Source organism: Columba livia, chromosome 7, assembly GCF_036013475.1.
Source record: "Columba livia isolate bColLiv1 breed racing homer chromosome 7, bColLiv1.pat.W.v2, whole genome shotgun sequence".
NCBI lineage: Eukaryota > Metazoa > Chordata > Aves > Columbiformes > Columbidae > Columba > Columba livia.
Window position 1 is genome coordinate 2,577,475 of NC_088608.1, and position 15,936 is coordinate 2,593,410.

General features: G+C 42.9%; 1 protein-coding gene across 10 annotated transcripts in view; it reads right to left on the reverse strand.

Annotated features, from left to right (window-relative positions):
• The window catches only part of MBD5 (methyl-CpG binding domain protein 5), a 127,308-nt gene that overhangs the window by 23,929 nt on the left and 87,443 nt on the right, over window positions 1–15,936 (reverse strand). For all 10 annotated transcript variants that reach the window (XR_010473946.1, XM_065070215.1, XM_065070214.1 and 7 more), the window contains 3 exons: window positions 13,985–14,087; window positions 13,349–13,529; window positions 8,436–10,574 (listed from right to left, as the gene is read on the reverse strand). Coding sequence is in view for 9 of the 10 variants with exons in the window: in XM_065070215.1 (XP_064926287.1) it covers window positions 8,436–10,574; window positions 13,349–13,529; window positions 13,985–14,087 (2,423 nt within the window). In the remaining variant the exon portion in view is untranslated. The remainder of the gene's footprint in view (window positions 1–8,435; window positions 10,575–13,348; window positions 13,530–13,984; window positions 14,088–15,936) is intronic.

Below are 15,936 nucleotides of genomic sequence, written 5' to 3' on the forward strand. Positions count from 1 at the left end.
AGATGACATTTCGGTGGCTTTTGATAAGAAATACGAAAAGGAGTTGAAAGCTAAAAGGAAATGACGAGGTTTTTTTAACAAGTTTCAAAAACCGTGGTATTTTGAACCCTGGAAACCCAATGCATCATAAATGTTGGCTCAGTAAACAACAATCCTTAATAATGAGAAGCTCTTAAGAGTAAAAGCAGAATGAAAAAGAGATGAAGGAGTTGGACTAAGAGTCACGAGAGGCCAAGGCGAGCGCCGGTTCCAGCTCCGGCAGACCCAGGCGCTGCCAGCCAAGGGAGCCGGCCCAGCGCCCTGGGGAGGAGACACACCAGAACGCGCTCAGTAGCTCTGCTGTTCTCTTAGAGGGTCAAATACGTGTTTGGGGAGCAAATCAATGGAAACTGATAGGACAAAAACTTTAAAAACTATTACTTTGTGGGCTGTAGTGCTTTATTTATGAGCATTTTAATTTTGTTTTCTTTTGAAAGCTAATTTATTTTCCTGTGTGGATTTTATCTGTGTTCGTATTTTTTGCAGTATGATCTATGTATTTTCCTAAAATCTCCAGTTAAATCATACCAATCAGAAAACAATACAGCAAATAGTATTTTACACTGCGTTTCTCTGTAAGAAACTATTCATTATGTATTCTATTATTTCAATAACTTCAACAGTATATTGTTGGAATTTGTGGATAAAACAGGTGCCTTAAGCACTTGGGAATCTGAAAGTGCAGGACTTGCTCATTAGTCATTAACACTTAAAACATTTTAAGAGCTGAGAACAAATAGACATTATAGATACCACTTTCTCAATTCTTACTTTTCTGCGTGTTCAATAAAAATGCAACTAGCTTTATTTTATAGTTGATATTTTCTTTATTGCTTTTAAATGGAGAACATTTGAAGCTTTTGAAAGCCTTGTCAGAAACTCAACCATTAACTCCATGGTCATGTAATGAGTTTCTCCAGCGCCCCATCCTGTCCTGGGCAAAACCCAGCGGCTCTGGCACAAAATCTCTGTGAGATCCCTCGGGAATGGAGAAAGTTGCCCCGTTTGCCTCACCCTGAGACGATGAACGTGTGAAAGTACAAACGATCACTGGGCATTGTCATTACAACTATACCTGAAACCATTTGTGCAGCTTCCAGCCCGCAGGGTCACCAATCACTGCGGGAAGCCTCTAGAAGCTACTGCAACACTAATATGAAATAAGAATTAGTATCAACTTAGAGATACGAACAGCTAGTTTGGATTAGTGACAACATTGTTATACTAGTGATTTTAAGAGGATTAACTTTCACAGCAGTTTAATCGCTGATGGAAATGATATGACCTCATATTCCTTAAAAACTGGAGACAACATGTTCTTTAACTATGTATTCCATCACTTACGATAAACTTAGAACCAAGAGCTATAAATTTTTATAATTATATTCTCCATTTTCTTTTTGGAATGGAAAAACACCTAAGATATTTATCTGGTATCACATTTACTATAGTGCCTTCCATTCCAAAGAAACCGTAATTCAGCAGTTAACTGCAAACCACTGTCAGTTACTCTCCTTATGGAGATCGCGCATTCCCTCGAGACAACAGAGAAATCACAACGGACCCAGAAATGAAACATGCTCAGCCCAGCAGAACCAGTTAAGAACGTATCTGCGCAGGATGTAAACCAGACCGAACCGCCTGCAACATCCCGCTGATCAGGGCAGAACCGGGGTGTATCGCTGCCAATGGCATCCTGTGCACCACCACGTTTCCCTTCTCTCCACTTACAGCAACCTGTAATGTTGGCCCCGTTCCAAACAGCGGTTTTCTAACTCTCGCTTTAACTGATTATTTAAGGATGGAAATCGGTGAGCGGTACAGCACGCATCCTGCATCTTTTGAGAAGTCACTTAGCCACAAATGGGTCTGGCAACATTTTGGGAGAAGGGTAAAGAGCGCAAAGCAGTTTCCAGAAAGATTGGGAGCTGCCCACTCATTCTGTTTAATATTTTTCAGAATAATATGCGGAGAGCTAAATATGTACAGGAAATCTCATAGAATTAATTCAAGTTTTCCTTCACAATCATAACTTGGCTCAATGAATCACAGAAGAGTTTGGGTTGAAGGGGCCTTCCAAGCCCCCCCAGTCCAACCCCTGCGACGAGCAGGGACAGCTGCACCCACATAAAGCTGCTTAGAGCAAACAAGACTATTTTTTCTGCATTTTTATTATTTTTTACAAATCCTCCAACTGTTATTAAGATAAATCCCTAGAAAAACGTATGGCGGTTAAAACACTAACCAGAGAAGAGTCTGGTCAACTAAAAGACTGTGAGTTACCGGCAAATTCAAATTGTAAGAAAGAAAATAACACAAGAAAAACACAATAAACATTGATAAATAGATGTAATTTAAAAAGAAAAATCTATTCCACTTCCTAATTTTTCCTGTATTGTAAACCTCACAGTTGCAGGTATGTTTACGTGACCCTATAGAAGTCTATAATGTCAACAATTAAGCTTTACCGAATATGATTGTGGACGCCTGCTAAGTCAGCGGTTCCTTTATGGTCAGAGAATGAGAGTGGTTTTGTGCATAAATCTTCTATACGGGGTAAAAAGAGCAAATAAATGAGAATATTCATTTCAACGGCAGGGTAGGGAGCAGACTCGACATGTCTCATACTTGGAAATCTTATTCTTCATGTAGAACATCTTCCCCATTCTTTACAGTTCTCACTTGAATAGGAAACTTTTATCTCGCCAAAATAACAACACAGAGGAAAATAAGGTACAATGTTGAAAAGTAGTGCCAGATTTGAAATCACAGTGATTCCTTACGATCACATCCCACTCCCAGTGGAGAAAAGTCCCTCTGTATGTTTCTAGAAACACCAAAACCCCAAATCAATACAACATTTCAGTCAACTTCATAATTAGGAGAGTAGGTGGTTGGCATCCTGTCCAGGGGTGATTTCAGTTTAATGAGACTTTTCTCAGATGGAACAGGCCCCATAAAGGAGGCCGGCCACATACTCTTCTGAATGCGAAGTCAAAAAGTTTCTACTCTGTGATATATAAAAGTAATTTTGAGGAGTAAATCCAGAGGCTCGCAAACTAGAATATGCCACTTTGTTCATATTTAATGTGATATATTCTAAAATACCCCATTTTCTTTGATGCATAGGAAAGAACATTACATATAAGTAAGGGCCTACATTATGCTGATGACTGCCACTGCATCCGACAGCACTTTTAACCTTTTATTCATGTAACATTTTTTGCTTTAGGTTCCTTACTTCATCAAAATCCAGCTGCAACTGCAGCATCGCTCCTTTCCATCTACAGCATTTACAGTCACAGCTCTGCCACAAGATAAGGGACAATACTTAGCCCAAACTAAAAAAAACAAAACAAAAAACCAACCCCAACCCCCCCCATGTTCACACAAATTATAATCTGAAGCAATAATGTTCATACCACAGCTCAGTCTCTGCACAGAAGGAGATTCCACAGCCTCCCTGGGCAGCCTGGGCCAGGCTCTGCCACCCTCACCCCAAACAAGTTTCTTCTCATATTTAAGTGGAACCTCCTGTGTTCCAGTTTGTACCCATTGCCCCTTGTCCTGTCACTGGTTGTCACTGAGAAGAGCCTGGCTCCATCCTCCTGACACTCACCCTTTCCATATTGATCCCCAGGAATGAGTCCCCCCTCAGTCTCCTCTTGTCCAGCTCCAGAGCCCCAGCTCCCTCAGCCTTTCCTCACACGGGAGATGCTCCACTCCCTTCAGCATCTTGGTGGCTGCGCTGGACTCTCTGCAGCAGTTCCCTGTCCTGCTGGAACTGAGGGGCCACAACTGGACACAAGATTCCAGGTGTGGTCTCCCCAGGGCAGAGCAGAGGGGCAGGAGAACCTCTCTGACCTACTGACCACCCCCTTCTAACCCACCCCAGGTACCATTGGCTTCCTGGCCACAAGGGCCCAGTGCTGGCTCATGGTCACCCTGCTGTCCCCAGGACCCCCAGGTCCCTTTCCCCTACACTGCTCACCAACAGGCCGTTCCCCAGCTTACACTGGATTTCATTCATTCAATTCATTCCTCAGGAGACAGAGCTCTGTGCTACAGGCAAAAAGCAAGACAAACTACAACTTTACAAAGGGCAGAGAAGTGGGACACGTCTCCACGATCATACCCCATGCTGCTGAAAGAGAAAAAAACAAAGGTCGGTCTGATTTGAAGGTAATTTTTCTCTGAGCTGTAATACAATTATTAACAAGACAGTTTCCACTCTGCGAAGGGAAGGCAGTCCCGGATCGCTCCAGCCAACTGGGCAGAAAAAAAGCCTGTCTTTGGGAGCTGAGCCTGGCTTTGAGGGGCTGAGCCTGGCTTTGAGGGGCTGAGCCTGGCTTTGAGGGGCTGAGCCTGGCTTTGAGGGGCTGAGCCTGGCTTTGAGGGGGCTTCTTGCCTCCCGGGCTTCCATCCTGAGGTCTGAGCACAATCACCCATCGCAATTTTGGGGCCATCCTTTGAAATCTCTAATATTTGTGTATTTTTCACAAGGAGCTATAACCAGCCACAACACCACATCCTAATTCTGGTTTTCCCAGCTGCACAAGGAACCAGAAGCATCCTCAGTTCTACTCCGTATTCCCATTTTTATGTTTCCAAGGATCCACCCAGCTTCTGTTTATTTGTATTTGTTTGCAACATCACTGATCCGACAGTTCGCATTATGTCTGTTAAATCACAGCCTGCTCAGCTCCTTCTGTGAGTCACCGTTCTCCAGGGCAATGTTCCATTCCCAATTACATTACACTGTACTTGCCCCTATTAAAATTGGTATTGGTCCTGTGCACTCCTCCCTATTTAATTCTATTTCACTATTTTCTATTCTGTAAATTTAACCAGTAGAAATTACTGTTCTGAGTGTATGGAAGGATACAGCCTTTGTTTGTCAAATCTACCCTTTATTTGTCAATACGAATATTCTAGACCTTAAGTTAATCATATTTCTGATGTTCTGCTATTTGAGACAGCTTATCTTTATTTCTATTTGCTACGGGTATATTAGCTCCCTTGATTTCCCTTATCAGCTGTATAGAGCTTTTACTCCCAAACATTTTTCACTTGTTTGCATCTCTCCCATCATTTCTGCCTGTTGCATTCATAGCAGGATTTCACTGTTGAATATTCAACACTCACACAGAGATTTTCTACGCTGTGAACTTCTGGACTAACGGCACATTCTGACAGCAAGGAAAAGAGAATAAATAACCAGATTCTATAATAAAATACATCACACAACGACGCAGTCCATTTTACAAAAACAACAGACACATCCACAGAGAAGCAAAGTGGCTTAATGAATAAATATAAAAGCTGGCAATCTGGATTCTACCTTCGGTTTATGTTTGAGGGCTCAATTAATGAGGAATACAGCGCCAAAGGTTAATAGAAATATCAACATCGCTCATTAGAAAAAAGAAGAGTCTAGAACCCAGTCTGCTGGTAGAAAATGGACTCTGTTCAAAGGAACAGCCCTAAATAATATGGACAGACCTACTGCTAGCTCTTCCTTTAGGACAGCTGTTATTGATGGGTGTTTGTAACCCAAATACAACAGAGAGATTGAAATTCTTAATAAAAATTAATTGAGCATGACTGGTTTTCAAGGGCTCAAACGTGGAAAACGGCAAAAGCTTTCTACTGCAGAAACAGAAATGTTTATTTCTGTATTTATTCATTTTTAATTCCATCACACTCATACTGAAAATCACCTGGAAACTGCGGAAGAAGAAAACAAAAGCTACAACAATAAAATTTGATCCATGTGGTTAAAATATAATTAAAAGCTTCGGCAATAACCAGCTCTCTAATTGTGGTGATTCTCAGTATTTTTTCTCTCAGGAACTATTTTGATTAGTAGCTATTCTGAGTGCTGGCACAGCAACAGCAAACAGATTTAGCAATTAAAATACTTTAAGAAAAAAACCCCCACAAACTCCAATACAAATGGATTAGATTAATTGTGATGAGAGGAATTCAGCCCCACGCCGCTGTGACGACCCAGGCAGGAGCGGGGACGAAGGGCCTTGCTTTGGGAATAACACAAAGATAATGGAATCAGAAACCTCACCTTAAGGAAGAAAATAGGTCTCGAGGCTTCTAGTCATCACAGACATTACTAAAATAATTAAATGCAGGTTGGGTGTGTTTTGCAAGCAGCAAAACTAAAGGAAAAAAAACCCTTCCGTAGTAAGGAACGGAATATGATCAAATGTGTCTTTGCCTATGCAGAACTACCATTTATCATTTAGATTAGGAAAAAAGTGTCAGTTTATGGCCCTATAATTATATCGCTATACCTCCAGGGTATAAAAACACCATTTTGTAGAAATAGCAAAGCAAATCCCAGGTGGGGTTATATCCATATTACTATTCCTATACCGATGAGAACCAAACTGGCTGTTTAGGTGGAAACCTTTCTTCACGGGGCTTTGACGCGCACAGATTTGTTCTGTCGCGTTTGTCTTCTCAAGAGGAAACCCAGTTTGTCTGAAGACCAGGCCTGGCGACGCAAGGGAAGGTGCTGATTAACTTGTCTTTCTCTGGAGAGCACGTTAACGTGCTCCAGTGCTGCTCCCCATGGAACTCAACAGAGGTGGAAACCCACCCAGTTCCTGCATGAGGGGTTCTGAGGCTGCTTAGTGGGACGGGGAAGCGAGCTGAGGGAGAACCAGACCTCTGCTCTGTTCCAAAGAGAGTACAGAGTCTCAGAAGAGACAAACTGTGCCAGGACGACTGGTGAAGGGACTTGAACACAAGCCCTATGGGGAGAGGCTGAGGGAGCTGGGCTTGTTTAGTCTGGAGAAGAGGAGGCTTAGAGCTGAGCTCAGCACTCTCTAGAACTACCTGAAGGGCAGTTCTAGCCAGGTGGGGATTGGTCTCTTCTCCCAGGCAGTCAGCAATAGGACAAGGGGCCATGGGCTTCAACTCTACCAGGGGAAATTTAGGCTGGAGATTAGAAAGCAATTCTGTGCAGAGAGAGTGGTCAGGCATTGGAATGGCTGCCCAGGGAGGTGCTGGACTCACCGGCCCTGGAGGTTTTTAAACTGAGATTGGCCATGGCACTTAGTGCCATGATCTAGTCAATGGACTGGAGTTGGACCAAGGGTTGGACTGGATGATCTCTGAGGTCTTTTCCAACCCAGTCCATTCTGTGATTCTGTGATTCTGTGAAATCCTCCTCTTCGTCAGTGTGACAGGGCAGACCAGCCACACTAGGATTAACAGCTGCTTGCTTGGGACACGAACCAACAACATAGCCAAGGAAAAGAAAATAAAAAGATCTTATTTCCCCAGGAATGGAGAGAAATCCTTAAAAGTCACCAGAAACTGTGACCGGCATGATATTAGAAACTTCTTTTTATATAATTCAGTTTTTATATTATTCTGTTGTGTATTTTAAAGAATAAACAGCTCTCTTGGAGGAAGCTCAAGAACATGTAGCAGGTTCTTTCTTGGGCCAATGAGCCAGACCACTTGCACGCTTACAGTCGCTTTTCTCTGACCTGCTGCAGCCCAGCTGTGATTGCATCGAACACGCGCTTTGAAAGTTAAGCAAGCCCAAAGACCGAAATACCAAATGGAAGGTTTTCTTTCCACTTAAGAAATCAACGTTGTACCATCTTTCAAAACTGCATACTTTGTTCAACCAGTAGCAGTTAAATCAAATATAGGTTTTTGAGCTGCCTCCCTTTCCTCTTTAAACAGCAGCATACCTGTTTCCTCTCCCAGTCTTCACCGATGAATAAACCAGGAAATCTCTCTACCTTCTTCCAACCGAATATACATTTCGTTCAACCATTTAATTACCAGCTTAGTAAAGTTATCGTGACAGAGGCAAACACAGACTTGTCGCTCCCTTGCGCTGTCCCTGAAAAAGGTTATTTTGTAAACTTTTGTACTCCTGGTATCCGCTTCGATATCTGATAACATGGGATTTTTAATGCGAGCAGCGAAGAGCACATGTGCAGCCTGGCCACGGGCTGCCAGCTGAGCCACAGCTTTCTATGGCTGAAGCAGCTGGGCATATTGCAAAGAAAAATGAATTTATTTGGGCAGCTGAGCAAAGCTGAGGCCTGACTATGTACAGAAGTGCATGGATTTTATATACACAGAGTGTGTAAGAGTTACTAAAAGCAAGGGTTGTCATGGGAAGGAGGCATGGGTGAGTTTGTTCAGGAAAAGGGAGATATATTGTAGTCTACCCCTGTCTTTTTCTTATCCATTTTATTTTTGAGTTTCTGGATACCAGCATGAAATAGGCAGATTTTTCATGTTGGCAAACTCGAATTTAAAAAGTGGATATGTAAAAGGAACCCATTTAAAAATAGCCATCATATATTTCCAAGCAGTCGGACATAGGGGTACCCTTTTAGAAGGCAACGTACCTGCTTCAGGACTGGTTTGATTACAGCTGCTAACAATGCTGTTTGGTATCGCTGGAGTGGAGGACGCCTGGACTCTCGACTGAGGTGGGTTCGGATGTAATGAGTTTCCTAAAGCCATTCCTGACTGCCCGAGCATCCCGCAGCTCCCGCTGGCCTGCATCTGATTGATCAAACCTGCCAGATGGTTGGTCGTGCCCGGGCTGGTGCCGTGCCCAAAGTTAGTGTTTGCGTTCTGGCAGTGCACACCTCCCCCTCGCAGCGGCAAACCCTGCGCCAGCGAGTTCTGGAGGCTGCCAGAGTTCATACCGGTGTCTGCAAAATGCATCTGGTTACCAGAGCAAGGTATTTGAGTATTTGAGCTCCCACAACTGGTAGAACTATTGCTGCTCACGTGAGAGCTTTGACAACTCATGGACTGAAGTAGCTGGGACATAGAACTGATGGGAAAGGAGCTCTGACTTTGCTTTCTTATCAAATCAGATCCAGCTTTGGAAACCCCAGAACTGTCCAACTGAGACTGTCTCAGCAAACTCAACACCGTGGTGGTCGGCTGCTTTCTTTTTCTCAGCGGGTCTTTTTGCTGAGACATCAATTTATCTCTCAGTGCTGCTCGGCCGCTTTGCCCTTCAGTCGTTGGTAGAAGCACGTTGGCTGCAGGAGGGAACATGGTATTTAAAGTGCTGTGTCCTTCGTTGTTGCCACTGCTGGCAACAGGTCCAGAATTGCTACTGCTATTATTGTTGTTACCAGCAAGTTTATTTTGATTTGCTAGCTGTGCTTTGGCTGCTGCTGAGAGTAAACTACTTGCTGGAAAAGAGGCAGCGTTGTGCTGGTTCAAGATCTGATTTAAAGGCATTCCCAGCAATCCAGGCTGACTCTTCAAGGAACCACTTCCAGCCGATGCAGTAGAAAAAACTGCATTGTTTGGAGGATTTAGTACATTACTCATTCCAGCAATTAATGGGTTAGGGATGTCCTTGTACTGATTAAGTCCGTCATGCTTGGTGGAAGGGCTAGATGGCATAGATGGTCTCGGTGACCCTATTGTTGACCTTGGGGACCTGGGGGGAACTTTAATACCACTACAAGATGACTGTGGTCCTACTGGAGGCAGCAGGAAATTTCCATGATCTGATGATGTGGAAGAAGAACGCGATCTTTGGGGAGAAGCCTCGATCCTTCCGATCCCAGAGCCCATCATATGAACTGGGGACGTGACTGGCGAAGGAGAGAGGGAAGTTGAAGCAGAATGTTGAACTCTTTGAACATGAGTGCCGTGGTTCATGTGACCGGGTTTGACAGTTGGCAAAGGAAGGTTACTCGGCAGAGGGACGACAGCAGGAGGCATGCTTACATTCATCACAGGTACCTGAGAGTGGACGTTTGAATGGAAAGTAGTTGGGTTAATGATAACGGGATTCTGATTCACCGGTTTGCTAGGAATAGGGTCAAGTATGCCAAGTGGATCCTTTTCTGATGTTAATGGCTTTTTCTGAAGAGCACAAGAAGGCGGTGGAGGAGGCGGGGGTGGGCCCTGGGGCGGTTTATGGTGAAACATTGCTCGCGGTATTTCCATACCAGTCGAAAAATTACACATGGGTTTTTTCATTACTGGGCTTTTTGTGGTCAAGGTTGGGGAAAGAGGTATGTTAGTCCTTCCAGCCATTGCGCAGGATGACTGTATGGGGGAACCATGTAGCATTACTGACGGTGGAGACAGAGGTGTCCTGTTCATGTGAATAGGGCTGGAGTTGGGTGCTCCATGAAAACCGGGATTGTTCCTTGTGAAAACATCAGGGCTTCCAAGCGGGTCAGTCCTAGGAGAGATTGAGCCATCTCCGTATATCTGGGATCCCGATGAAGCTGGACTGGGCATCCCACCATGACTGCCGCGATACGGAGACTTCTGTCCAAGTTCATTACTACCCAATCTCTGCCTAGGATAGACAGAATGAAGTTCTTGTTGCTGGCTTCCAGCCATTTCTTGCACATAAAGCCTACCCATGGCATTAGATGCCCCTATCATCAACTTGAAAGGAGTCTTACATTCTGGCATCACAGAATTTGTAATTCCTTCATGTGATTTATTCCTCATTGATCTTGGAGTTGCCGCTCGAGTAGGAACTACTGGAGTTGCACCTGAGAGCAAAAACACAACAATTACCATTTTGAAATCCAATATCACGCATTCCAGTGCAAAACTACAGCGTGTGAACGTACTCAAAAAAGCCAGAAAGCCTTTTGGCTAAATAACACCCGACTCACCAAGAGGTTGCTGGACCGGTGCGTGCTACCTTACTACAGAGCGCAGCTGTACAGACCTTAACTCCACAGCCCTTTTTAAGCCAGCATAAATACGGACAGCTTTCAGTCTTGTGTTTCTTAAGTCTCAAGCACACTTGCTACTTGCTACCTACATTAATTTATTTTAGCGTGCTCCTTCTGAAACATCAATTCTTGTACATTTTTTATAAAGCCCCTTTTTGTCTTTTTCTTCTACCCATCTCTCCTCCAGCGTCCTGCTCCTGCATCTCCAGCATCACTGCTGCTGTCGCAGGGAAAAGGAGCCTCTGGCACCATCTATTGAGTACAGGAGGAACAAAGCCCAACAAGGCGTTAGGCTCATTTCTCCTGGCCCTACAGAGAGGAGGGTCCTGCCCCAAATGCCGGCCCTGGGGGGGATGGATGGGGAGCTGTGCCACACGACCTTGGCCCTGCTTCAGTTCAAAAGGTGAGGACATACATTATATTGTGTCCTGTATTACTTTATCAAATTAAGGCTTTTCCTGCAGCTTTTGCACCAAGCTTTGCTTGGGCGAAAACGCCGAAATTAAGAAGGGGCTCTGCCTTCTACTTCTGGTTTCACGATAAAGGCCCTGGGGATATTTGCATACGCAGACATGTGAACTCCTCTGCAATTGAAAAATTCCCTGTAAATTCCAGTTTTGAGACTAGAGCTTCCTACAAGCACAAGACGACTTTTTCTGCCCGCTAATTTTAAAACATTTATTTCAGTGCTTTGCTTTAGGAATAGCATCACGAGCAGCGCCCAGCCTGGCGGCCTTTGTGCCAGTTCTGCTGCTCTGGGAATCCGTAATTCAGCTTGCAGAGCGAGCTCAGTAAAGGAAAATGAATGTGTTCCCGGCGTGCAGGCTCTGAATACGCAAACATAAACCTGAGTAACGAGCTAAAGATTTCATGTTCAAATCAGTTCAGAGGTTCCTTTAAATACCGCTACTCACAAGAACCCGATTCCGTTCTTCCCTTCAGCCCGGCCCTCGGCCACAGATGGCACTGACAATCCTGCCTTCATCCTATTTGCTCAACCAGTTACATCACGACAGAAACAAACATATTACCTTTCCCAAAATACAACCAAAGGCTCATTTAGGGGACAAAGCTCGAGACTGAGCTGTAAAACAAAATATGTACGAGAACTCTCACCTTGAATGCTGGACCTAAGCAAAGGGTCAAATGTAAATGCGCATAAATGAAAAGGCAATTTATTGGGAAATTTTCCTCTTCTCTTAGCGCACAAAATTCTGATCAACAGAGAAGGCAAAAACACAAAAATGTGACTTGTATTTCTAATATTTAGCTGATTTTCCCTCCTTCATTTTGCTAAGTTTTTGAAACTATTACTAAAATAGAACACAAAATAAATAACATGGAAAATGCATAGTAATGTTGGATATAGCACTGCTCATTTAGAAAAAAAAACCTGCATTGCGAGAAACAATTTAAACAAAGCTTTAAAGTCATGAATAGCGATTTCGAAATGCAAGAGCCCATCAGTACTATGAACAGCACTGGTACCACAGCATTGTCTACACAGCTGAAATGTATTATTTATGTTTGTACTCTTCAAATGTTCCACTTTGAAGCCAAGCTCCAGAGCGGTTAGCAGTTATTATCACAGCAGTACAGGGGCGCAAAAGATCTCCCAGATTATCAGGGGCTGTTTCCCAGAAGTTGCACACAGAACATATCACCATAAACTTGCCAAGCTCTGTCTTAAAAGTAACCTTCCCTCCTTTGGCCTAACCATTTGGATTTGTAGCACTGCTGCAGAACCTGTCCCTGTAATCCTTACAAAGTGCCTCATTTTCAGTTTCTATGCAACTTCATCAGCTACTCCTGCTCCATCTAGGTCTCCTTTCTCACTAATGTACAGCTGACAGCTTTTTTCCCTGGTCCCCAGGTGAACAACCTTACAATTACCAGGATTTGTTGCTCTACCTTTTCCTTCACTCTGGGTCTCTATGATCCCCCCAGGTTTTCAAGATGTTTCGATCTTGTTTGATCATTTTTTGTCAACTTCGTCCATCAACAAATTACCTCATTTTTTGTTGATATGGAAAATTAAAATGCTAATCCAGGTTGGTGCCCAAAAATAATCCTTGAGAAATTAGGGTGGAGATCTTCTCTAGCTGTACCTTCTGCCTTGCAACACCATTTCCCATCTAGCCAAGTCCTCAGCCACATTCTAATCCCGTTATAATCACTTTATTCTGCTTCTCTAATTTCCCATGTGACAGAATATCAGACATATTACTACAGTTCCAAAAGATGAGAGCTAATGTATTTTCTTTGTCTAGAACAATCTGCTATCTTTTCCAAGAAAATCATGCTCTTAGTCTGGGATGATCTGCTTTTTAGACTCCTTTTCTATCTACCTACATCTCTAATTACTACCTTTGTTTTTTCCTTTAATCTGTTTACTATTGCACCATTGATAAACAAGACTTATGGGGGTGTTTTCGTAATGATGTACGTTCAAAATTAGGTAATTAAATGATCCTGCATGATTGTACTTAGTGCCATGATCTAGTAAATGGACTGAAGTTGGACCAAAGGTTGGACTTGATGATCTCTGAGGTCTTTTCCAACCTAGTTGATCCTGTGATACTCACTTGTTCCACCACCAGGACTAGTTAGAACGAGCGAAGGATGCGGTGCTTCCATGCTTTTATGAAGTGCAGCCACAGCAATAATTTTCCTTTTATGTATGCATAGTTTGGTGACATCTTCGTCCGCTTTAACATCTTCGGCAGTTCTCTGCTTCACAGCAGCTCCAGGATCAAAATTAAAGACCTGAGAGGAAAAATTCTCATGTTTAAAATAATGATTCTAGGCAGCAAACTCACCAAATATACCTGAACCAGAAATGTGACAGAAAGTTGGATTTGCTTGTGTTTCTTACAGTTATCTGACTGCGCCTACATCGCTCAAGAGATGAAACAGAAATCAGCGTCTTGTTCTGATTCTCACATATGATCATGTGAGAATGCACTATGGTGGTGGTGGTACGTTTCCAATTTAACAGGAAAATGTTAAAACCCCATAAAAACCAAGTCAGGTCTTTCCCCTGAGGGGAGAAGGCAGAGGAAAGATTCATTTAGTATTTTAAGGTAAATCTTGGGGTATATACCACTTATCTCATTTTATATATATGATCTGAACAACGATTAAGTCATAGCGTAGCACATCAGCTGACATAACTGATAAGGATTATAGCGCAGTGATCCCAAAATGAAGCTTTTCGTTACCTTGGGAAGAACGAGAGGACATTCTAGGCCACACTTGCATGTTCCATCAGTCAGCAAGTAAGTCTTCACCTGCTCCAAGCAGGATAATAAAGACCCACTGGGACTGCAAAGGAACAGAAAGATGAATACAAGCTATTTGATAGGCCAGGAATTCCATCTACCATTCTAACAGTTCACGTAGAGTGTTCAAAATAACATAGCTAAGATTTACTATTTTTTGTTTTAATAGTATTTATTGCTTCTAGTGAAGAACTGAGATGATACTTACCAAAAACAGCCCGCAAAACAACATTTTAAAGGAAGATTTTACTATAGAAAAACAAACACTGCAAGTGCAGAGAATATAAAGGAATGGGGATTATCGATATTTACTGATCACATTACAGTCCTAACTACACTAAGATTAGTTTTCTCCCTCCTCTCTCCTATAAAGGCACAACAGTCACTGGTACTTTTTAGGACTGAGACCTAATCTTAAAAGAAAACTGATAGAGAAAAGGCAGAACAGGAACAGAACTGATGTTGCACCTCTTGGTTGCACAAACAATTTGGTGTCATTCAGCTAAAATTTCAACCCTCTCACTGAAAGCAAGAAAAATGACACCAAGAAGCCCGTCCAGTGAGGTTCTGATCAGCTGCACTCGGATTTCTCGATCTCCCACCAGAACATCATTATCTCCATAGCCAGAAATAGAACAGTGGAAATTCTGTTACACCAAAATCACTAATTCATAAGATGAAAAAGTTGTCGTGTCACGAGCCTCTAACTTCTGGATTGCTCTTTATTACTGAGCCATCTAAACTGTTCAACAGGGAAAGAATACAGTAATTTCTGAGGACTGGCTAAAACCCTGGTTCTTAGCGGCAGCAGTAATAGCCCTTCTTTCACAAAACCAACTTCAGCGCGACAGTTTGGATCAAGAAAACAGCCACGAGCCAGAATTCCAAACTATGACAAACTTTCCTATGTAAAACCCAACGGGTAAACACCTAATTCTGCACAACTAAGTCACATCTAAAGCAACATCTGCAAGCGACATTTAAACTTACGCGGACAGTTTAAATAAGTCATTTATTTGCCAGGCCTGCCCTGAAATAATTGTTTTACTGAGAACTGCCCAGGTCGAACACGTGTAACAGCGACAGTTCTGAGGATAAGCAAGATAAAAGAGCGATCTAAAGAGAATGGTGTGGGCATGATAGGTAAGTCAGAAAGCCAAACCTTCACTATCTTAAATTAAAATATGTAGGAAGCAGGGGGAAATTACTCTTTATTTTGTTGATTTATTTAAATTCCAGCTACAGTCTGGTTAAACCATGGAAAACATTGGAATTTGCTCTACACCATCCCATCTACAGCCAAAATCCCTACGGCCGCTGTGTTGAATGACTTCCCTGGGAATCCGCGCTGTGCTTGGGATGCTGCTGTATTTGCGTTGCTAAAAGAGGCCTGCAGAGCAACGAGAGGAAAGCTGCACCTCACACTTCTTTTTTCCCCCTGTTTCTAGAATTAAGCAATCTCCAACACCCCTCCTTGGTGTGCACTTCGCCTGGGCACACGTAACCACTGAGTCTGTGGCACGTGGGACTCAGCATCCCTACTGCATGTATGTGCAACAGTTATTTGTCCACAAGAAACAACCACATTAAAAAAGAGGCCGATTTTTCTGTTTCTGCCGTGTTCTTGGGCAGACCTGCGTAACTACAAAGTATATTTTGCATGTAAAGGTTTTCTCGTATTTCTATACTGCAAAGGGTAATCAGCAGCTTCTTTGGTAAGGTACTACCACTGAGCTCATCCAGATGTGTGTGGATCGCAAAGAAAGAATAAATTATAAAATATACTAGGATGTGTTACTGACAGTTCTGAAATCTTTTTCTATTATTAAAGAGCGTTTCTCAGTTTATTCCACTGATGACTAAGCTCTAGAAGAGATCTAGGTTCTACTTTA